The following is a 23,024-nucleotide window of genomic DNA, read 5'->3' as shown; positions in this document are numbered from 1 at the left end:
CATAAACAACAAAGCGCAATAATCAGGCCTCATCACACTAGCTAGTCGATTATTGTATGTACCTTGCCTACGGGATCAGGATGCGCCTCACCAAACTAACCGTTTGTTCCTAATTCTTTGCACATAAACTGTTGAACCTCTATGGGGGGAGGGGAGTGACTCCGCATAGCACGACAGCACAACAAAACGATACGATACGAGGGGCGTACCGGTCTCCCCGCCTGAGGACCCAATGCATCCGTTCTCAGTTCCAAACTTGCTTCTCTCCCCCCCCACGCCAACAACAGACCGCTTTACAAAGCAAGGTCTCCCAAAAGCGGGATATGCAACGACGCCCATTACTCTGTCTAGCTGGAAGAGGCTTTCCTTCTTTTCCGTCTCGGTGGTTGGAAAAAAAGAACGTGCTTGGAGTGATAGGATGGGAAAACATAGGTGTGGTTGATCAAGTATCGACGGATCGACGGAAACCCAACTGCACGATCCCTTGCCTTTCAGCTCTGCAGTCACAACTTCAGCTTACTCTATTTTTACAAGAAAAAAGAATGCTTCTTGCCAGGGTCAAGGTAGATTTTCCTTGGCTGGAGACAGTCAAGGGTGCTGGCATGTATGGGGAAATAAGGTAACCCCTGGTGTCACAGCCGATCGTTCTTTTTTTGCCCGAAGTCACTGTTTCGGCGGCTGTATATCACGGGTAAATTCCCGTACATCTCATTTACATGGTTATCCTATGCGCTGGCTCTGCGTATTTGCCAGGATAAAGCTTGTCGATAATCGCGATCTTTACTCCAAAAGACGCAATAATCAGCACGGGCTGAACACTTACACCAGACACGGGAAAGAAGGAACGGTATTAAACTATTGATGTATGTACATATTGCCAGCTGTGAAATACGGTCAAGTAAGGCAGCTATTATGTAGACTGATGGATCTTCAAGTCTTGGATAGGAAGTCGAGTAGATGATCTTGATCAAGGGTTGAAGTGACTGGTCATAGAGACAAGATATGGGGAAAAAGGTCGGTAATGCAACAATGGCATTGTTTGAGTCTACGTTAGAAAGTTAAGTCTAAGTCTAAGTCTAAGTCTAAGTCTAAGTCTAAGTTGTGAACAACATCTAAATCCGTCTTGAACCAACTTTCCAAGTATGGACTGTAACCCTCAGAGTTACATTCACAACAGCTTGACATTCCAAGAATAAATCACACCTTCATCCTCAATGGCCTGTGTTCTCCCCCCTGGTCACAAACGTCGCCTCACCTTTCGTCTCGCCATACCCCGGGACCTGCAGTAGCCCACCACCAAAAAGACATTTATACGGGAAGTTGATAAAGTTCAAACACGTAAATATGCAAGCCACACCTTTATTGCCTCTCCCGTCAATAATCACTCTTTGACCTATGGTTGGCTTCTGCACCAAGATCTACGCTACCCGACTAGGCCCCTGTACCTGATCTGCCCCCTGTTATTTTAAGCATAATCCCTGCTCTTATCCTTGTCGTTTGAGTGTGACGAATATCTGCTTATTTTATTTCGTCCCGAGACGCCGTGTAACACATCGGGTCGTAGCCGTCACCGTAAATACCAGCCCGCAGATCCTGAAATCGCCTGTGAACCTGTAAACACCCCCACGCAGTTGAACTGCACAGTGGTTGGCTAGACAGTGATATTTTAGGTAGTGCATTGCAGTTACTGTGCATTTAGGTGGTGAGAGTGAAACAATAGTCACGATATATCTAAGAATCATGACGCGTTTTCCTGCGTGAATACGAACGACTTTTTTTTTCTTTCTTTCTTTTATGTCTCTCACTTAGGCTTCAGGTCAAAGCGAGTTACTGATCGAGTTAGCTTCAGGAACTTTCTATTTTTCGAGTCACATTTTATGCATGTTCGTTCATTTGCGGCCGTGCCACGTATGTTTAGGATAGAAGACATCAGATCATGGATGCCGATCGACAGTTTGTTGAGAAGCAAATAAATTGAAAAAATTAAAGTCATGTTGATCAATCGAGATTAGTCGAATCAATGCCAAACAGAGACGTACGGTAAAGTGGCAGACAATATATTAACTTTTATAAAAAAGAAAGCCAACAAGCATCAGCCTATAATCCGCGCCCACAGAGTGACACATTAATCCTTGAGACAAGGATGAGAAAGTCAACACTACTAATATTCCCGAACAGCGTTTCCGTCGTATTACCCAAACCTCCCGCAAGCCTCTCCCGTCCTAGTCACACCGGGATGGATCCCGCTAATATTGCACTATTGACGGGTAGATGTTCTTCAAGTGCACGTTCCAAAGCCCTTTTGACATCCAGTTCCACAGTGGGTTGCGCTACTGCCGCTGTGATAATGTCAGTGAGATTCATCTTACGATAGTTAGCGGCTACTTACCAGTATCCGTACTGGGAGCAGCACGTCTTGGATCCATAGTTTCTGCACGAAGCATTGACTTCGGAGCCGCAGACACCGTTTGTAGTGTCGTGGACGCCACCACCTGAGGGAGGGGTACATGTGCCAAAGTCGGCGTCGCAACCTGTTCCGCAGTAGCTCGCACTCGAACCGCTAAGAACAACGTTAGCAAGGATGTCCCGACACGGGGAGGCAAAAAAAAAACAAAAAAACAAGCTTACCAGTAACCATAGAACGAACAGCAGCTACCAAATGCAGACCCCTGGCAAGTGTAGCCAGTGTCACCGCCACATCTCTGATTGGGAGAAATGACAAGTCCTCCGGTAGCCGTAGCCTTGGTGGTAGAAGTCACTTTGGTGGGTGGTACAGTCTGAGTAGCAGCGGCAGTCGAGGTGCTGGTGACATCTCGGTCTCGCGAGGCAGTTCGGTACCAATTCGCCCGAGGGTCGCCAAGACATTCTCCGACAGTGACGAGCCGGTACCCGCGGCTTCGGGCTGTATCGATCATGTACGAAGTCAAGTTGTGCACGGTCTGGTCGTGGACATCATGAGCAAGGACAATGTACTGGTTGCTGGCCGAGTTGGTAGACACGCCCGCAGAGTACCTGTTCTTGGAGTTCTGGATCAGCTGGGGACTGTCATTCTCGTAGTCCTTGGTGTCGACGTTCTGGTCCACGACATGGTAGCCCAGTCTGGACATCTCAGCTAAGCAACCCGATCCAGCGTTGCACTCGAGGTACGGGGGACGCATGTAGGTTGGGATCCAGCCAAACAGGTTGCGAAAGGCCATTTCGTTGTAGATCATCTCAGATGTTCGGATGGTGCTGTTGACCGTGTTCAGGTTGCGATGGGTCCAGGTGTGGCTGGCGATGTGATGGCCTGCAGTGTGCATGCGCCTCATCACAGCAGGCCATGGGTTGGAAGAGTCGTCCATGTGGCCCTTGGCCCTGTTGTTACCAGCAACAAAGAACGTGGCCTTGACATTCTTCGAGTCAAGGAGATCCAAAATGTCATTGGTGTAGGTGAGGGGGCCATCATCGAATGTGAGAGCAATCACACCAGGGGTAGTGCAAGTCTTGATGATGCTTCCTACAGAGATTCTGTAAGCATCACAATGGTGTAATCGGGCATTCAACACATACCATACGGGACACTGCCAATCTTGGGTCGCGAAATGCTCTCCGTGCTGCTTCCACTCGGTCCGAAACTGGTCCAACGTCAGCATTTCATGCTCTGCAGAGCTCGGACTTTGCAAATTCCCATTGCCGGTTCCAATATTGAGGCAAAAGACTTACAAAGTATCACAAGAATCACTGTATTCGAGCTGGCAAGCCGAGCCACCACAAAAGTCTCCCGTCGTTCCGCAGAAGCCACTCTCCGAACAACAGGATCCAGGATTGCACGAGCCAATCCCAGGACCACACTCAGCACGCTTTCTCAGCTTCGAATGTCGCGGCGACAGAATGTCGTCGACTCCGTAGACAGGTCCTGCGAGGACAGCCCCTGCATGCAAGAGCAGCAGGGAGCCAAGGGTGATGGAACAGCTGTTCTTCATTGTGAAATGCAGTAAACGAGAGCAAAACGATGATGCAAAACTGATTGTAAAGCACGGAAGGGAACGCGAGCGGCCGGACTGTAATTGTAGTCAAGTCCGTTGAGCGGAGACAGAGTTTTATCTACATGGGGTTGACAGAGACAGGCCGGCCGGGCATGACTGCAGCTTCCTTCAGCCAAACAATAATTAATTTCAGACTATTAGACTTATCGAACGCCAAAAGTCTTTGCATAGCTTGAACACGAGAAGACTACAGCCAGCTAGGTTGTGTTGGATGTACTAGCCCCATATCCTGGACCTCCATCCCAGACCATGCCCACCATACTATTGACAGACAATGGTGATCCACGTCCGAGGAACATCAACAATAAGCCCGCCCGCCAGCCATCATCAGGTGAGGCCTGTCTCTGATTTATTGTTTTTCTTTCTTTCGAGCAGGCCATGTGTCGAACATGCTGATACGAAGGTGGAGAAATGCTTCCCAATGTGCAGACAATAGACTGTCCATTGCAGCTTGCCTCGGATACATTGTCACCGTGAACTTGCTGGCTGATATGACTGTCAGTTATCACACACAGGCCTTTTCATGTAGAAAGAATGCGTCAAGCAAAGGAGTGACCGAGAAGAAGCATGATTCCTGGGAAAACACAGATGCAAGGCACCTGCAGCTATCCATTCTTTTTTTTCTCCATCTTTCCAGTCGGATTATCCGACCGGTCTTGGCAGACTCGTATTGATTGACAAGTTGCTATTTTTCTTTCTTGTGCGTCGTCGTACCACACCTTGCAACAGGTCAAAAAGTAAGCTGCTTATCTGAACTCGTCCAATCAACAGGGGCGTCCCTCAATTGACTTTGGATTAAAAGTTTTGCTGGGAACACTGCATGGAATCTTGAGCTTAATGTCATCGGGAAGATGAATGATTGACGTGTTCTGCCAACATGCTTTTTTTCAGCTGAACTACAGCATTATTGTGTGACAATTCCCTGCAAAAACGAATGAGCAGCCTTGTCAAGTTGGGTCATCGTTCCCGTTTCCCGTTGTCGGGTTGAGGTCGCAACATATCCCCTGCGCGCCACATTTTATGCACCTGGAAGATCTGCTCCTGGGTTGCTCTTCCGTCTTGACCGGTATCACAGTGGGTCTTGTCGCATAATGATCCATGACTCTTTGATGTCTGATGTGCCGATCAACCTCAGTCGAATTTAAAAATGGATTTTGCGGATAAATTGGTAATCATGGACATCTGCAGGACTGTCTTGGCATCGGAAAGTCATACTCGTCAGCCCGCAGCCTTAAACTATGTCTCATCGAGAACCAGCAAGTCTCAGATCAAAGTCTTGAATGAATTTTATCAGTTCAAGACAACCTAATATTGCTTCTTATGTAAGTTTCCGCGCTGCTGGGCGTATCCTCACGCGCTAATCGATCGGGAATGGGAATCTACTTCGTTACCCTTTGCATCACTTCGTGAGGATGCATGTCCAAACTCGGTATCCTTGGACTTGGGATACGCCCTCGTAACTCTGTGCAACACCTGAGCTGAGCTAAAAAAGAAATGACAGTTCAGTTACGTTAGCTGAAAGAGATGCAGTGTTTCCAGTCTAGTCGAGTCCTTGCATAGCATACAGGGGAGTGATCAAGGAATTTGTGAGGCTTTCATGGATCTTGGCAAGGTTTCCTTCTTTTCTAGGCCGTGTTGCGAGGTGGCGGTTGCTAGTTTTGGTTTTCGTTGTGATTTCGCAACCTTAGATGGGATGTTGTTTGGGGTGATGTGAAGATCCTGCGTGGTCGGGTGCATTTCGTATGATGGAGCTGGTCAGGGGCAGCAAGTACTCCAGTCGTTGGGGACAAACTCCCACTCTGGGGGTATCGGGGGTATCGAGGTAGCTGGAGAAAAAAGTCCCCTCGAGTTGAGGCCTGACGCCGCTCAGTACCGACACTGAGCTGACGTGGGGAGAGAGAGCACGGCACAGTTCTGGATTAGCCGGCCGTGTGTCTGTATGTGTTATGATGTCTGGACGAGTCGATCGATATCCTTGATACGAGCCTGGTGTCGTCGGAATGGATACATATGCTGCTGTTGAGCCCCAATGGATTTCCCGAACCTCTCTTCACTCCACTCCATTCACTCGCTACCTTGTCGATCGTTACAATCATGACCCAGGTTCTTTCAAAAAGTCTCCTCATCCAGGGGCTACCCTTTGTTAGCCACCAGACAGACACAAAGTCATGGAACTTCTCTAGTCGAGAATACTACGACATCACACCTCCCAGTGAGGTCTCTGAGACTGAAGATGCGTTCCAGGACGTCGTGACACACTCCATTGACACAAATGCTGAGCCACTTGTGGCTGTCATTGGCGTTGGCTACGTCGGTGAACATCTTGTCGATGTCTTTTCAAGAAACCATGATGTCCTTGGATACGATGTATCAGAGGCCAGGACACTGCAGTTGGCTAAGAAGCAAGCTGTCGGCAGTCGGGCGAGATTCACAAGCAAAGCCTCAGACCTTGCCAAGGCCACTCACTTTCTGATCTCGGTGCCAACTCTCCTTCTTGACAACAAAACCATCGACTCGTCTTTCCTCCAAAGTGCCATCAACGTCGTCAGGCTTTATGGACGACAAGGTGCTGTTGTCGTCGTGGAGAGTTCAGTTGCGGTGGGGATGACACGAGCTCTTCTTGGTTCTTTGGCCAAAGAACGCGGCTTCTACGCTGGTATGTCTCCGGAACGCGTTGACCCTGGCCGTGTCGAGCCACCTGCGCATTCGATCCCCAAAATCGTCTCTGGACTTGACGACATTGTGCCTGGGTCGCTGGATGCCATCATTCGTCTCTACTCCAAGAGTTTTGACAATGTTGTTCCTGTATCGAAGCCAGAAGTCGCCGAGATGATGAAACTGTACGAGAACTGTCAACGCATGGTCTGCATCGCCTATGCCAACGAGATGGCCGATGCTTGCGGTCCACACGGCATCGACCCGTACGAGGTCTGTCGCGCAGCTTCCACTAAGCCCTTTGGCTATCTACCTTTTTCACCAGGTCTGGGAGTCGGTGGACACTGCATTCCTGTCAACCCGTGGTATCTTCTCTCCAACAGCGAATTTCCCTTTCTACGGACTGCTGCTGAAAAGATGCATGCCCGACCATCTGAGATTGCGCAGCGCGCCGTCTCGCGTCTCTGCAACAGCGACAACAACGGATTGAAGCCCCGCGTTCTCGTTGTCGGAATCGGGTTCAAGCGTGGTCAATCTCATCTCGCAAACTCGCCTGGTCTTGAGCTGGCTAAGAAATTGGTCGAGACGAACAAGGTCGATGTTGCTTGGGCTGACCCTTTGGTGGCGCAGGAGGCTGTGCCTCAGATCGAGCGCCTGCCTGAATCGGATTGGACAGTTGAAGCACTGGAACGTGACTTTGACATGGTTATCGTCGCATTCCGTCAAGACGGTCTTGATTTTGATGTACTAGACCAAGTTCAAGGAGTCTTGGTTGAGCGTTGGTGTATTTGAGGTGGGAGGAAGGAAGCGGTGGGGTAAAGCTTAAAAACAACGGTCAACACACGACGAACTATTGATTGCTCTTTCTTAATTAGAACGTTTGTTAATTATTTCTTTCTCTATTGTTCTCTAATTAGGCACTAAAATAATTAAAACGAGGTTATTGATAGCAACTATTTTACTATCCATGGTATTAAAAGGCGACTTAATTGTTATGACTCACTTGTTGCTCCTCGTATCTGTCGTTTCCCCTGCAAGTGCATCCTTCACTTGTATTGTTAGGCACGTTACATGACTCTATTCACACCTTAGCTTACGGCGTGGTAAACTCAGCCTGGCGCATTCACTCAACCCAAACTATATATTTCTTACGATTCCCTCATTAACATCGACATTACAGCTAACAATCTCATATCCAAAATGGCCCATCAGGCAGAAAGACTACCTTGGCAAGCTTTGGTCTCCATCTTCGACTTGAAGCCCACCAACCCCTGTCAACATGATGCTCCCAACCTGCATCCACGAGATGAACCAGAGACAAGACAAAAGCTATCTCAATTTCTTGACGCATTCATCAAAAATGCTTCTTTAGATGCGCAACGAGAGCGTAAGAAGTACCCGGAGAAATATGACCCTCTCGACGCTGGCATCTTTTTAAAGAGCATGACTGGCGAGGATGAGGATGAAGGTCCACGGACGCAGTATGACGACCCCCCAAAGGAACATGTTATTTTGACAGATGAATTGGTCGACAAGATCGCACCAACAGTCAAACGCTGGTATCCCAAGAACAAAGACGGTTCTATATCTTCCAAATTTTATCAGGGACTACAATGTCCGCATACCAATGATTCCGACAAGTGCGAGTGCGTGCTGCCGCGCAAAGAGCGTCAACTCGCAGCTTTCCAAAGAGACTACTATCCCAACGACTGTTTTGAGTTTTACGGTCACAACGGCGAGGCATATCGCAATTTGGAATTTGTCAAAACATTAATACTCCTCGGAGAAATGGATCCAGTACTCCAGGTCTGCTCAACGGATGAGTGTTATTTGGCTAAATGGTGGAACGCCGGTCCATGCTATTGTGAGGATTTCACCCTTGGATGGGATATGATATGCAACTATGCTATCAAGATGTATCTGACTCTCAACATCCTCTACTGTTTTCCGGAAACGTGGCAGACTGAAGACGGTTCGCCTGTTGACAACTACCGCGGCCTCGCATCATACCAGATGGCTATCCGGCTTTGCACGCTATCCTCAGAGTGCCAGGTCGCGACATATCCTCACAGAGACGTATTTGGCATTCAAGACAAGCAATTCGACATCTACCCAAAACCATTCGACTTGCGTCGGTGGAAGCAATATATAAAGGTAGATGATTCCTTTGTGTCTCAGATGCGTGAGATGAATCCAGACTGGGACATGGGTCCCGAGTTCGTCGATCGTTCGACCTACAAGCTGAAATTCTACCCATACGGACTAATAACCTACGACGAGTTTCTCAACTTTGAGAAACCAGTTTCTTATCAACCCCACACAAACGACGTCTCTCATGTCAGATGGATGCTGGGCCAAAAAGGTCTACCAACAGAGCTAGTCGACAGCATTATCTCAAAGGCCGAATACAGCCCTGGGCGAAGTTTGCCTGTCGACGGCAGACCGTTTCATCCTGGAAACAAAGACGAGTTGGGCCGTTACCTTGAGGAATGCTGGCAGCTCATTGTCCGGTGTTTCATGCTCGGTCGTGAACTAGAGAATGAGGATGTGGATTTTGAGAAGCGCATACGACGCCTGTTCAAGGTCTGCATCCGGGAGGTCTTCAGATGCGATTGTGATGGGAATGTTGAGCTGTTTTATAATTTTGATGGCCAGTTTTTATGATTGAGCAAAGTTTGTTGAAGTATTTGTTTAACTCTAGACTACCTAATATTTAATCTACCGAAAGGGCTACAGACATATCATCTTAATGTGTCTAAGATAATATAACATAATGAGCATTCTTAGACAGTACAACTTCTCAAGGGTATATTGATACTCTTATTTCTTAGGCTTATAACAATTATAATGCTGATAGCATGAGACAGTACTGATTTACTGGCTAATAAAAATACGAGATCAGCTTTAGTATATCTATAGAACTTAATACATTATCAGTAGCTTCGTCTAATATTCTTTCAATCCTGGTTTCTTATTGACCCCAAACATGTTCATTAATCTGCCCATATATTTTAGAAGCCTTCAATAAATACCCATACCTTTCATCATACTCTGTTCTTTCCGCCACGAGGCGCCCTCCCTGCTGTTGCGGTACTCCAGCGCACCAAACAATACCAATAGGCGGTATAGGATGGTATGTGGGGCTCACAGTTAGATGGCTCTTTATAACTGCCGGGTCGTTAGATGTTTCTGACATCTTGAATGAGATCCTGTCATATCAGCTTATCACAAATAAGACTCATCGGTCTCGCTTATCTTTACAGTCAGACCGACGTTACTGGTCACCCAAGTCCAACAGCGCACCAGTGAGGTCTGACTAAACATGGTTCGATGCCTTCGTCTTCCTCTCAAACGCTCAGACTATCTGTACCTCGTTCTTGTTGTGAGTTAGGTACGTTACCATCAGTACTTTGGTAGCAATACCTGTCGCAGATATAGTCATCAACATACGACACCGCCTACAAACACCATTGCGAACCATGGAACACCAACAAGATCAAGAAATAAAAGACAAAAACAGCGCAAAAAAGGCAAAATCGACGCAGTCATCTTTGTTAGTTACGGCAGCCTGGCTCAGCCTGCATCACCACACCCTCTCTTCAACTGTCCTTTTTACTATTGGTCAACAAGGACCAACTGACCATTCAACGCATACAGATACAGTTACATCGACGGTCTTTTTTCTCTACTAACGTGGTTAGTCATCTCATACAGCATCTTGGAATTTCCAGTTTCGGGGTGCAGATGTCTTTGGGGTCCATCTTAAAGGGCTGGATATAACCGTGGGACCAAACAGGAGCAGCATCAGCAGACTACATGTCTCGCGGGATGGTTGCCTGTTATGTGAGACATTGCAGTATGTGAGACCTGGAAGTCTCGTTTCTCTGTAAATAAGGCTTTACAACCCCCGAATCTTTTCTTTTTCTTTTGCACTTTTCTGTGAATACCTTCACTTCTTCACATTTGTCTCATCATGGTCGTTCCCCACATGGTCATCCGCCAAGAGGCCCAAGTCATAACTCAGACGGTTGAGCTCCCGTCCACAACTTACACCACGCACGTCACACTAGGCGTGGTGTCGGCTGCAGCTACGGACCGTCCCGTCGCAGTCCCATCCCAGCACAGTGGCGATGGTCTCAGCGGTGCTGAAATCGGCGCCATCGTCGGAGCTGTCGTTGGGTTTTTTATCCTCTCTTTCGTCGTGGTATGCTGCTGCTGTCGTCGACCGAGGAAACAGGTCAAGATAAGGAGGAGTTATCGCAGCTACTCTGGTTCGGAAGATGATTGGTCGGTTGTGATGCCGCATGAGGGTTGGACGAGGCCTGTGCCTGTTGCTATTCCTAGGCCTGTGCCGGTGCAGTATCCGCCTCCGGCTGCGCAAAGAGAGCAGGTTCCTGGGGGACCAAAGTTTCCCACTTATAGAGCGATTCCTATTCCCAATCCTAGGAGGGCAGCTTCGAATCTTCCTCGAACTTATCGGTGATGGATTACGTTGTGAGTGGGCTTTGAGATATGAGTGTGTTTGATGAGTGACAGACATAGTCGTTGTTTGTCAGGTGGAGGCAGATGGATCAAAAGAAACATATGGCTGATGGTGTTTATGATGGCATGAGCGACCGGGCATTCCCTTACGAGTCACGAAATAATGCATAAAACAACATGTAATAATCACAAAATAATACTCAAACTGTAATTATACTATATACACGAATATTCATCATCATCTCATCTCATCATCACTCATCTCAACTCTCTTCCCAACTCAACAAACTCCTACTTAAACGACCTCCTTGGTCTTGTGGTTACACTTGTGCGAGTTGCTAGCAAGAGTCCTCTTCTTCTGCCACAACTCAAAACGCGCAGCAATAGCCCGCTTGTTCTTGGGGTTAGGAGTAGTCTTGTCACGCGCAGGAACACCCTTGAGGCTGAGCGCAAACTGAGCAGCAGCGCGACCAGCGGTCTTGGTGTTGAGGGTGAGGGCGTCCCAGTGGATGTTCTCGATGGTGTCGCAGGCCAAGTGGTAGCATGGGTCGGTCTCTGCGTCGGCGCCGGTGAAGATACCGGATGAGGGGATACCGAGGGCGATAAAGGCGGCGTAATCGGAGGATTCACCAAACTCTCTGTTTATTCTGTTAGTATCATTATTGATTTGGAGGTAGGTAGGGTTGACACTTACTCCCACTCGACGGTCTTGCCCTTCTTGCGGAGCCAAGCAGCGAGGATATCTCCACCAACTCTGTCAGCGGGCTTGCTGGCTTGCACCCAGTACTGGGGCTTGGGAGAACCGATCATATCGTAGTTGAAGTAGAATCGGATGCTGTCAGCTTCCTTCTCAGTCAACTGCTCGCCGTAGAAGTAAGAGCCAGCAAGACCACTCCTATATGTCGTGTCAGTCAACGGTAAATGTCCGAGTTCTTGGTTACTTACTCTTCGGCACCCCACCAAGCGAAGCGGACCTTGTTCTTATAACCAGTGTACTTGGTGAAAGACTTGGCAATCTCGAGAATACCAGCTGTTCCACTACCATCGTCGTTGATACCTGGGCCTTCCTGGACACTGTCAAGATGAGCACCCATCATGACAACATTCTTAGGGTCACCCTGCTTTGTCTCGGCGATAATGTTCCAGGTCTCTCGAGTCTCATAGAACGAGTCCACCAGCAAAGTGACCTCGAGCGACTCGCCACCCTCAATGCGCTTCCTCCAAGCATTTCCGACCTCCTGAGGAATAACGCCAACAGGGACAATGAGCTCCAGGTTCTCAGCGCTGAGTGTAGCACTGGTGATACCCTCACCAGGAGCGTTGTGGACAAGGAGAACGCCACGAGCACCAGCCTTCTTTGCGAGCTTGAGTTTGTCCGAGATGGCACATGAACCACGCTTGACGAGAACGAGCTTGTCCTTGGCATCAACGCCCTCCCACTGGTCGGCGAAGCATCCAGATCCGCGGGTGTCGTCAATTGGCACAAGGGCCAGAGGAGCAGTCACACCACCTGCAGGCGTGCCGACGTTGTAGATGAGAGTGATGACATAGACATCCTCGCCGTCAGGTCCTCGCACCTGAATATCCCTCGTCTGCTCAAAAGTGTAGTTGAAGGGTTGAATGTGAGTGTCGAGGTATTTCTTGTGCTTCTTGAGCTCCTTGTAGATGTAGTCGACGGAAGCCTTGTAGCCGGGGAGACCAAAGGCTCGGTTGCCGCCGTGCTTCTTGCCGATGTTGTTAAGGTCTACAAGAGTCTTTCGAAGTCTATGTCTGTTAGGTACGTGAATTGAATGAGAGATTGTTTACTTACTTGGACTTTTTAATGTCACCTTCGACTTGGCTGGCTGTCAACTTCTTGGCAGCTGACACCTCTGAGAAGAGGAGAGCTCCGTAGAGCAAGGCATTGAAGAACTTCATGATTGATCAACCAATTGGGCCACAATGACTTCTATTAGAAACAATGCGACAGAAGGACCGTTATATAGGTAAAAGGATGTACGCCATTTTGTTCCCGAGCAAGCCATTGCAGAGAGATAGACCAATTACAATGATCAATCACTCGTCATCTCTACTCCAAGAGGCAACACCAGCTTCTGTCTAGCTTGGCCTTAGCCTATCGGCACAGGATGCAAAAGTGGCAGGTCGTAGTACACAAAAGTCTTGGCATCGACTGGTGCTTATAACCCATGTTGATAGACAGCTCGTCAAGATAAGATCTACAAGGGAGGATAAACAAATGCGGGGGTGAAGCCAGGACCGGGGCGATGGTGATAGGTTCTGACACAAGTGGCGGGAGGAACTATTGTAAAGTGGTCAAGGACTTTTGAAAAGAGATGATTAGTTACTGTGAAAGATAGTCTGCTTACTGGGACTAAGTAGACTAGACGAGAGTTACACGATAGAAAAAGGTAGATGGCTGGAGTCTTGTTGAGGATCAGGTATCCAGCTCACATTGCGCTCATATGAGGAGGGTGCTCAGTAACGGAACACAATGACGTGATTTAGTCAGACATTTTCATGGTATCACCCAGTTTGACTATCGTCTGATTGGATTACAAGACACAAACGCTGTTTCTATAATTAAATGTGAACTATCAAGCCTCATCAACTAAAGGCACCCATTAAGCTTAACTTTGGCGATAAACTACCGGGTAACTCTAATGGCTTTTCCTCCCACTCACCGCCTACCGAATCAGGTCTTTTTCTAGCCCGGTTCTAGAACGGTTTCCACAGGATAATCTCGGCATTGGCGGGGCCAAAAAGTTCAAGAGACAGTTTCTGTCTGTCATACCGCTTCTGCCCCGCCACAGCAAACAATCGTTTCGGCTCGTGGCGTGCTTTTTTTTCTAAATTTAATTAATAAAGTGGTCTTCTTTTTCTTTTCTCTCTTTGTTTCTCTTTGTTCCTCTTCTATACAAACTACAAACCAGCAATCATGGCGTCTCAGGTTCCTCACGTCTTGCCTCGCGCTGCTACAGTCCATTCCGCGACTGAACTTATCGGCAACACCCCTCTTGTCCGACTCAACAAGATCCCCCAGTCGCTGGGTATCGAGTGCGATGTCTACGTCAAGCCAGAGCTCTTCAGCGCTGGTGGTAGCGTCAAGGATAGAATCGCTCTGCGCATGATCGAAGAGGCCGAGAAGAGCGGCCGCATCAAGCCTGGTGATACTTTGATCGAGCCCACCAGTGGAAACACGTAAGATTCACTACTAATCATGACATAAAGATCTTGCTGACTTTCTAAACAGTGGTATTGGTTTGGCTCTCGTCGGTGCCATCAAGGGCTACAAGACCATCATCACCCTCCCTGAAAAGATGTCGGCCGAAAAGGTTTCCGTCCTCCGTGCCCTTGGCGCCACCATCATCCGTACCCCTACACAGGCTGCTTGGGACGCCCCCGAGTCTCACATCGGTGTTGCTCGACGTCTCGAAAAGGAGCTTCCCAACGCCCACATCCTCGACCAGTACAGCAACAAGGACAACCCCAACGCCCATGAGTTCGGTACCGCCCAGGAGATCTGGGAGCAGACTGGTGGTAAAATCACTGCTCTCGTTGCTGGCGCTGGTACTGGTGGTACCATCACTGGTATTGCTCGCGGTCTCAAGAAGCACAACCAGGACATCAAGGTTATCGCTGCCGATCCCCATGGCAGTATCCTTGCTCTGCCTGAGCTCCTGAACCAAGAGCACATCAACGAAGGTTACAAGGTGGAGGGTATTGGATACGACTTTATCCCCGATGTCCTCGACCAGCACATCGTCGACAAGTGGTACAAGACCGATGACCGAGAGTCCTTCCACCTTGCTCGCCGACTCATTTCCGAGGAGGGTCTTCTCGTCGGTGGCAGCTCTGGTTCCGCCATGGCTGCTATGCTTCTCGCCGTCAAGGAGTACGGTTTCAAGAAGGGTGATGTCGTCGTTGTTGTCCTGCCCGACAGCATCCGAAGCTACCTCTCCAAGTTTGCCGATGACGACTGGCTCGCCGCCAACAACCTCCTCCCCGTCAACGGAGTCGAGTCCACCGTCAACGGCAACGGCGACAAGAAGAACTCTGACCCCTACGAGGGCGCCACCATTGCTGCTCTGCGCCTCAAGCCCGTCACATCCGTCGGTGCCACCTCCACCTGCTCCGAGGCCATCGAGACCATGCGCGACAAGGGTTTCGACCAGCTCCCCGTCCTCTCCGCCAGCGGAACCAAGCTCGTCGGTCTTGTTACCCTCGGTAACCTCCTGAGCTACATCTCCAGCGGCCGCGCCACGGGCCAGAGCTCCGTGTCAGACGTCATGTTCGATTTCGCCCGTCTCGACGAGATCGTCACTGACCCCCGCGAGTTCGCCTCCCCCATCAACCCCGGCAAGCGCAGGCAGTTTGTCGAGATCACAAAGGACACACCCCTCACCACCCTCAGCAAGTTCTTCGAGTGGAACAGTGCTGCTGTTGTAACCGAAAAGTCGGGCGACTCCAAGTCTCTGTCCAAGCCCATTGCTGTCGTCACAAAGGTTGACCTCCTCACATGGATGATCAACAAGAAGTTGTAGAGAAAGAAAGAAAACCTCGCGAGAGGATAGGAACGAGTACTCATGTTTTCAACGACATTCACGTCTGGCGTTCCAGGATACCTTTTTAGAAAAAGAGATGGATTATTTGGATAAGTTTGTTTGATAGACTGCATTTTTGGGCGGTAGACTCAACATCTACATGGCATTTGCGGCGGGAATTTTCTACGTAAATTAAAAATGTCATTAATATAATTGTGTCATCCAATTGAACCTCCTGCTTGTGAATGTTTCGTCGTTTATATGCGTTGAGCAATCCACCACCACCACTTGTCTGCACCAGGGCCATCGCCGGTGACGTTTCCAGGGAGAACATCGACGTCGATGTCAAATTCTTGGAGTTGGCTAAAGGTGAACTTGGATGAACCGTACTCGCCCAGCCAAGAATCCTGCTCCTCTGAACCGATATCATCAGATCCAACGCCCGAATCCAAAAGTCCCTTGCTTCGCGAAGCACGGATTCTCGTCAGCTCAGCCTCCAGGTTGGTCTTGACAAGGGTTGACGGAAGCGCAGTAAAGAGGTCCATCTTGTTGGCGGCGATGAGAATTGGGATCGAAGTCTTGGTCTTGGTGTTGGTAGCGCGCTTCTGCAAGAACAGCAGGACATCATAGAGGTACGCAGCGGTGGGCGCAAGAACCTCGGGCTCTCCAATAGCAGCAGCATCCACGACGAAAACAACAGCCTTGAGCTTCTCGGTGCGGTTCAGCTTGGCCTCAGCGACGTTTCGCAGCTTGCCATGACCGGGGGTGTCGATGAGCAGGAACTTGGTGTAGGTGCCGTCGTGAACATCGTGGTTACGGTACGAGTGCTTGTGCTCAGAGTCGGTGGAAGCGTTGAGCTCGACGTCGTGCGACACCTGCGAAGTGTGCGTCTCGGTACCAGTGGCGCCGCGCTCAAATAGCGTGAGAAGTGAGGTTTTGCCAGAGTTGGCGGGACCGACGAGGAGAACGCTGGGAGGGACGGTATATGTCCTCGAGGAGGCCAGGAGAAGGTGAAGAATGATGGGAGCACCAAGGACGATGAGAGCGCCAATGATGATGGTGGTGAGCGAGGGGGTCATGATGGCCTCTACGACCTCGATAAAGTTGACCATGGTGAGCGGAAGTGCGGCACCAATTGGCGCCAGTAGTTGTCGCGAGGTTGTATCAAAGCCGGATGAGCCGATGCAAGGGACGAGGTAAACCTGGAGAGGCTTAACTGTATCCTCGTAGTTAATTGCGATCGTTTAGATGACGTTGCAAGCTTCAGAGGAAACGTTTCCTGTCAAATTGGCAGAAGCTGTGGCCTGTGGGATACGAATATCTGGCCAGCCCACCGGAGAGCTCCTAGACCGGCCAGGCCTGTCCACTCCGCTCAGTCTCAGCCTCAGCCACAGAAGATCAGATACGTTGCAGCCAATGGCTAAAGTGCCACTATAACTGAAATAGGATTAAAGGGAGATGGGGGACGTAATCAGCCACAAAAGACCCTGTCTCTGCAATTAAATGCTAGTCTAGCCTGCCGGTACTCTGTAGGTTTAAGGCGGACGGCTTTCTCCTAGGGGGAAGAGGATGAAGAGGATGAAGAAAGAGGGTCTAAGCTCAGCCGCGCTCGGCATCACGGCTTCCAAGTAATACGTAGGCCTTACTCCACGCGCTGTCTCCTGGGGGCTTCAAAATTCAGCCAAGACTCAGCCAAGCCAGTTTGATCTTTTCTCTTGTCTTTGCTGTTTCTCCTTTTCTCTTACGTCCAAGGTTCCATCTGAATGATAATGTTTATCTTGTACGAATAAACCGACTCTTCTTTTCTATCATATTTTGTCTCCCCCATCGAGCTTGTCCTCCCCACGTGAAACCATTACTATAACCTACGTCGCACGAAAGAAAACCCTAGCCTATGGGCACAATTGCCATGGCAAGCATAAACACGACCAGCACATCAGGCGGATCAGCCGCGCCAATTCAAATGTCGGGAAAGGCCAATGCTGCTACGCCCAAGCTCAACAGCGAGGTTGAGATGGGCAGTCTGCCAGGAGATGCCCAGACCCAAGAGGACGATATCATGCAGGTGGCCCGCGTAGGAGACGTACCGGCCATGGAGAAGCTCTTCGAGTCGGGCGAGTACGATGCGACCTACCATGATGACGAGGGTATCACGCCCTTACATGTGAGTGCTGAGCAACGCGACGACAAGTTGCGGAAGACGAGGATGAGCTGACCAATCTTTGCAGTGGGCTGCGATTAACAATCAATATGCAATGTGCAAATTCTTGATCGAACACGGCGCCGAAATCAACAGAAAAGGCGGCGAATCCATCGCAACTCCTCTTCAATGGGCAGCCCAGCGATGCCATTACTATACCGTCAATCTGCTTCTCCAGCACGGCGCCGACCCCCTCGTCACCGATGCCCAAGGCTACAACACCCTCCACATCTCGACATTCAACGGCAACGTCCTTCTCCTGGTTCTACTCTTGCACCAGGGAATTCCCGTTGATGTCATCGACACCTTTGGCCACACGGCGCTGATGTGGGCTGCTTACAAGGGCTTTCCCCAATGCGTCGATCTCTTCCTCCGCTGGGGCGCAAGCGTCCACGCGACCGACGAACAAGGCTTCACCGCGCTGCATTGGGCTTTGGTTAAAGGAAGTCCTGGGTGCATCCTCAAACTTATCGAATACGGTGCCGACCGATTTGCAAAGACACAGACGGGCAAGACTCCTTCTGTGACGGCAAAGGAGCTCAACACCGAAGTCGCCTGGCACAGAGCCCTGACGGAATGCGGTTTCGACGAGGATGGTCACCCCGCGGTGCCTCCTTGGCCTGGTGCTAGCTACTTCTTGAAGGACAAGAGGAGTTTTGTTACTAGGTTTTTGTTCTTTTGGCCTTTTGTTTTGGTATGGGCTATGCTCGTCGCTATGTCGAGTGCGCCCGTGTATATTGGTGTGCCACTTGGAATCGCCGCCGTTTATGCTATTCAGTGGGTTGCTCAGCAAGTGTTGGAGTATGCGCCTTCAGACATGCGACATTTCCACAAGACAGTATGTAGTGATGAATCTTTTTGCTATGCCCAACCACTAACGTGTTGCAGCCTTGGTTAACTGGCATCTTTGCCGCTACACTTTTCTGGACTGGTGTCAATTGGTTGACGACAGTCCTCTTTGCGACAACACTCGGCGCACCCGAAGGCAAAGGCCACGGCATACTCAACTTCCTTTTTGCCCTCTTTTTCGGCTTTACAGTGTACTTCTACATTGCAAGCATGAGATACGACCCCGGTTTTGTTCCCAAAATGAACGGCATTGCTGAGCAAAAGGCTGTTATTGATGAGCTCCTTGCTCAGTGGAAATACGACGAGACCAACTTTTGTGTTACTTGCATGATTCAGACGCCTCTTCGAAGCAAGCATTGTCGTCGCTGCCAGCGATGCGTTGCCAAACATGACCAGTAAGTAGTTTGTCTTGGTTGGGTTTATGTGATACTAACTGATTCAGTCACTGCCCATGGGTCTACAACTGTGTTGGTATCAACAATCATCGACACTTTTTCTTCTACCTCATTTCACTTACCATGGGTATCGTCTCGTATGACTTCCTGTTGTACTACTGTAAGCTTCTCGGATTATTGGGTACGCACCGAAAGATGCTAACATCATTTCCAGACTTTGACACTGTCAGCAAGAATGCTTCAGAAACTTGCAATGTCCTCAGCCCTACTCTTTGCAAGTACATCAACGCCGACTCATACACTTCGATCCTGGCTATCTGGATCACTATGCAACTGCTTTGGGTCACCATGCTTTTGTTCACTCAATTCATCCAGGTTGCCCGGGCCATGACTACGTATGAGAACATGTTTGGCATCCGCGATGGTACCAACATCACCGCTCTCACATCTACTGGCGCGCCTCTCGACCCCAACCACCCGTCTCTATCTGCTACAGGGCCCGCTGCTGCTCACTCTCACAAGCACAAGGGTGGCATGCTCAAGTCACTGAGCCGTACTCTTGGTGTGGATCCATTCATCGAGACCATCACCGGACGTGGTGCCGTATCTGGCAAGAACAAACGCAAGAAGAAGAACCCCTACAGCAAGGGCTGCATCACCAACTGCAAAGATTTTTGGTGCGATCCCGCCCCTATCTTTGGACAGCGAGAGAACGGATCTGCAGTGCTTGGTGGCGAGAGAGTCGATTACAGTGCCATGTACGAGAGTCCAAGCTTAATGACAATCACGGGTCGACGAGATCGCGGAGGTTACGAGGCAGTAGGAACAGAAGACGTTGTCTAGACTGGAGTAAATCGTTTTGGAAGCCAAGGAGTAGTTTTGACTGGGCGGGTTACGTTATACGAACCAACAAATATGACCTGCGGAATAAGACGGGATGGGGAAGCATGATGCATTACGAACTGATTATACTATATGTTGCGTGTTAGATGTGAGAGTGTGCTCAGGTAGACGAAACCCCAATGAGGTATATGACGAGAACTGTACATTGGCAGTGGGATGTAGATATTAATACCCCAGAGGATAGCTTGTTACATCACGACATTGGATAAAGAGCCTCGCGTTTCAGAGTTATTGTGCGTTCATTTGTATGCCCGAGCGACGCATCATATTAACTTGTTCTAGACCCGTGACCAAGCTTGATTCACGACCGTGCAGGAACAAGTCGATCTGGTGGCTTCAGATATATTGCGTCTGTAGATCTTGACGGTTCTTGCACACTAGGTTGGTTCGTAACGTATCCCGGTAATTCTTTAGTTTCGTCAAAAGTGGTGCTGTCAAAGCGCGAACACGTTCCGTATATAATAGCGAAAAAGCCGAGGACCTCGTAGAAGCTGAAACATGACATATCAACTGGATTTTTCTCTTACTCCACCGGCAGGCGAGGTTAAGCGAATTCTTCAAGGGCTGGACTTTTTCACGATAGTGGATGAGGTTAGGAGGTGAACGAGAGAATAGTACTCCGTACAAGAGGTGCAATTGTTTACCAAGTTTGTTCGTCAAGGGTTGTCGAGTTGGTTGGAGCTTGTTGTAAGCTGCATGGCCCTAGTCTTTCTGATATATGAAATCTACTAGAGTAGCCGGGGGTTCTCGCCACCAGACATTTTGCAACCCACGTGCTAGTATATGTACTCGTTCTTGTCGAGTTTTTGCAATCGATCACAACGGTTTTGTTAACCAGATTCGATCGTGCATATGGCATTCGACATGGCAAGGTCAAGGACAGAATACGGTCGGATAAGACGGGTTTGATATATGACAAAACGAATACATTTAATGGCGGCATTTACTGGCAGGGGTTTCCTTGTCGAGAAATAGTTGCGAGGAAAGTGGGTATGGAATATGACAGGACATATTTCTTGGGTCTTTTCATACAGTCAGAGCAGGTTTGACATGGAGGATGTTAGTGAGAGTGACATGTCTCGAGTTTATGAGGACAGGGAAACAAAGCAAGTGTCACTATCATCAATATGGACCCTGGGTCGAGTCTAGAGTTCTCTCTTCACTTTACAAAGAACGCGGTGGACAAGGCTAAACTGTTCTCAGTCTGTAACGGCTTCTACAAGGGTTATTGGAGCGGGCCGTGGCGGTTTGATCAACGGTTCGTCGTGCACTCCACTCATGTGTTAGAGAGTGCAAGATCTGAACGTTATTTTAGATAGTAATCATTTCAGAGAATTGTTGAATGAAGCGCAAGTGAAACGCCGAGAAACAGATCATCATGATATTTGTGATGATATATGTTGTGAGGTGATATGAATCTCAATGCGCATAGAAAGGGCTGAGACATTGTCTTCGATTGTACCTGCATGCAACCATAGAGCAGTTTTGTTGGTGGCTTTGAGCTTGGCAACTTGTCAGCTCACTCAATTGATAGGATGTTGTATTTGCTTTTTTGTCTTCCACCGCCAAGTCTTCCATGACATGACCCAGCCTTTGTGGTCTTTACCTCTTTTGGTTTCGCGATCTCCTCGGAGGAAGAGACAACTTCTACTCTGTACGGTACTTGCATTACGCGTACCTGGTTGCATAACTAACCCAGTCTCGTATCAGTGGAAAAGCGTAGTCCTTCGGAGCGATTGTGGATGCCCTCGTTTCCTGTCAAATGAGTGACTCCAATACAGGTACGGCTATGACTTTGATCGGCTATCTCGATGACGTCTAGAACCTGGAATATATTGGATCGACAATCTATAGCATTGCCGGTAATCTTCAACCTGCGGCATCTAAAGTGCGTCAGCGCGAGATTACCCAGCAGCTCGCATCTCTCATCTCGCAGTCAAGATCGAGATAGATTAATATGTAAACAAATTAATGAGGTCAACCAAGGAAACGTCTGTGCAATGGAGTGATTGTGTCTCGCATCTACAAACCAGGAACAGGGTAGTTGGCAGGCCAAGAGCCATTCAAGATCGAGTGTGTCAATGCATCCAGATCCATTGCAGGGGTATTTGGGACCAGACAAAATGCTGACTACGATAAAAAAAAGAAAGGAAAAGTCAGTGGTGGTTAGTCGAGTCTATCCCCTTTTGGCAATTGTAGCCCGAATGCAAAAAGAGGTAATAATTTTTTAGACAAGTGATGAGTTATCATGACAGTTGATGATCTGAGAGACTGCTCATATTGGTAGTGATGTTGTCTATCTAAATTCGGTTCTTTCGTCTGAACTTGTGTCAGCTTTAATTCAACCTACTGTCTGTAAGGCAGTCAGTCCAGGTCTTGAAACAGTCCAATCATCATGACAACTGCTTCCAAGGCCACGCATATACATCATGTCCATGGTGAAAGACAAAAGAAGCAACAATTGTGAACGCGCAATCAACCGGCGACACACTGTAGATATGGAAGACCTCCGAAGGGGAAAAAGAAAAACGTGACACACATCAATAGTTCGAATCATGAGTCTTAGCACTTCCAATGGGTTCCAGGTACCGTCATCCACCACAAGAGCAGATCCTCCAGCCTGTCAACCATGTTGTATCCATTCGGGATACTACCAACTCCCGTGATGCATCATATACAAGACAACCCACCCATCAACGCGAAAGCCGACTCACGTGAGATGAGCAGTGAAACCTCAGCCTTCTTGGTATCCCATCTGCAGTTGGTCAGCTACTGTGATTGCTGCAGTGACAGACATCTCAAGACCGGGTTCCTCGACAGCCGGGTTCTGAAGAAACAAACCGGTGAGACATGCAGCGTCTTGACTGGTTCACCCATAAAATTGAGGCCATACAATATAACTTTACTTCTCGTTGGCTTCCGAAATCTTCAAAGTCGGGCACCAGTCCACAACTCTTAATAAGGGGTTCTTCAA

At 48.9% G+C, this 23,024-nt stretch overlaps 8 protein-coding genes across 8 annotated transcripts; 5 read left to right on the top strand and 3 right to left on the bottom strand.

The window, feature by feature from the left end:
* Nucleotides 1–2,278: 2,278 nt before the first annotated feature.
* FGSG_06549 (uncharacterized protein) lies at nucleotides 2,279–4,003 on the bottom strand (the record flags this gene model as incomplete). The annotated part of the gene is made up of 5 exons (XM_011327858.1): nucleotides 3,703–4,003; nucleotides 3,550–3,614; nucleotides 2,629–3,496; nucleotides 2,390–2,560; nucleotides 2,279–2,339 (listed from the first exon to the last, which is right to left on the bottom strand). The coding sequence occupies exons 1-5, from the start codon at nucleotides 3,960–3,962 to the stop codon at nucleotides 2,279–2,281; spliced, it is 1,425 nt and encodes a 474-aa protein (XP_011326160.1). The 5' UTR covers nucleotides 3,963–4,003.
* A 2,095-nt stretch (nucleotides 4,004–6,098) lies between these two features.
* Nucleotides 6,099–7,587, top strand: FGSG_06548 (uncharacterized protein). Its single transcript, XM_011327857.1, has one exon. The coding sequence runs from the start codon at nucleotides 6,120–6,122 to the stop codon at nucleotides 7,470–7,472; it is 1,353 nt and encodes a 450-aa protein (XP_011326159.1). The 5' UTR covers nucleotides 6,099–6,119; the 3' UTR covers nucleotides 7,473–7,587.
* Nucleotides 7,588–7,880: 293 nt separating this feature from the next.
* FGSG_06547 (uncharacterized protein) lies at nucleotides 7,881–9,344 on the top strand (the record flags this gene model as incomplete). The annotated part of the gene is made up of 1 exon (XM_011327856.1): nucleotides 7,881–9,344. The coding sequence occupies one exon, from the start codon at nucleotides 7,881–7,883 to the stop codon at nucleotides 9,342–9,344; it is 1,464 nt and encodes a 487-aa protein (XP_011326158.1).
* A 1,277-nt stretch (nucleotides 9,345–10,621) lies between these two features.
* Nucleotides 10,622–13,079, bottom strand: FGSG_06545 (uncharacterized protein; the record flags this gene model as incomplete). The annotated part of the gene is made up of 4 exons (XM_011327854.1): nucleotides 10,622–11,800; nucleotides 11,857–12,057; nucleotides 12,108–12,926; nucleotides 12,973–13,079. The coding sequence occupies 4 exons, from the start codon at nucleotides 13,077–13,079 to the stop codon at nucleotides 11,458–11,460; spliced, it is 1,470 nt and encodes a 489-aa protein (XP_011326156.1). The 3' UTR covers nucleotides 10,622–11,457.
* FGSG_06546 (uncharacterized protein) lies at nucleotides 10,654–11,163 on the top strand (the record flags this gene model as incomplete). Its single annotated transcript, XM_011327855.1, has 2 exons — nucleotides 10,654–10,884; nucleotides 10,918–11,163. The coding sequence occupies 2 exons, from the start codon at nucleotides 10,654–10,656 to the stop codon at nucleotides 11,161–11,163; spliced, it is 477 nt and encodes a 158-aa protein (XP_011326157.1).
* Nucleotides 13,080–14,036: 957 nt separating the features above from the next.
* Nucleotides 14,037–16,979, top strand: FGSG_06544 (cystathionine beta-synthase). The gene is made up of 2 exons (XM_011327853.1): nucleotides 14,037–14,360; nucleotides 14,413–16,979. The coding sequence occupies exons 1-2, from the start codon at nucleotides 14,098–14,100 to the stop codon at nucleotides 15,701–15,703; spliced, it is 1,554 nt and encodes a 517-aa protein (XP_011326155.1). The 5' UTR covers nucleotides 14,037–14,097; the 3' UTR covers nucleotides 15,704–16,979.
* Nucleotides 15,961–17,319, bottom strand: FGSG_06543 (uncharacterized protein; the record flags this gene model as incomplete). The annotated part of the gene is made up of 2 exons (XM_011327852.1): nucleotides 15,961–16,919; nucleotides 17,250–17,319. 2 exons carry the CDS (start codon nucleotides 17,317–17,319, stop codon nucleotides 15,961–15,963), a joined length of 1,029 nt encoding a protein of 342 aa, XP_011326154.1.
* Nucleotides 17,320–17,666: 347 nt separating this feature from the next.
* On the top strand, nucleotides 17,667–20,186 carry FGSG_06542 (palmitoyltransferase AKR1; the record flags this gene model as incomplete). Its single annotated transcript, XM_011327851.1, has 5 exons — nucleotides 17,667–17,867; nucleotides 17,932–18,741; nucleotides 18,792–19,147; nucleotides 19,195–19,307; nucleotides 19,362–20,186. 5 exons carry the CDS (start codon nucleotides 17,667–17,669, stop codon nucleotides 19,988–19,990), a joined length of 2,109 nt encoding a protein of 702 aa, XP_011326153.1. The 3' UTR covers nucleotides 19,991–20,186.
* Nucleotides 20,187–23,024: the final 2,838 nt, after the last annotated feature.

This window comes from Fusarium graminearum, chromosome 4 (genome assembly GCF_000240135.3).
Source record: "Fusarium graminearum PH-1 chromosome 4, whole genome shotgun sequence".
Taxonomy (NCBI): domain Eukaryota; kingdom Fungi; phylum Ascomycota; class Sordariomycetes; order Hypocreales; family Nectriaceae; genus Fusarium; species Fusarium graminearum.
The sequence above is the reverse complement of the archived record's forward strand: the minus strand, read 5'-3'. Positions and strand labels throughout refer to the sequence as shown.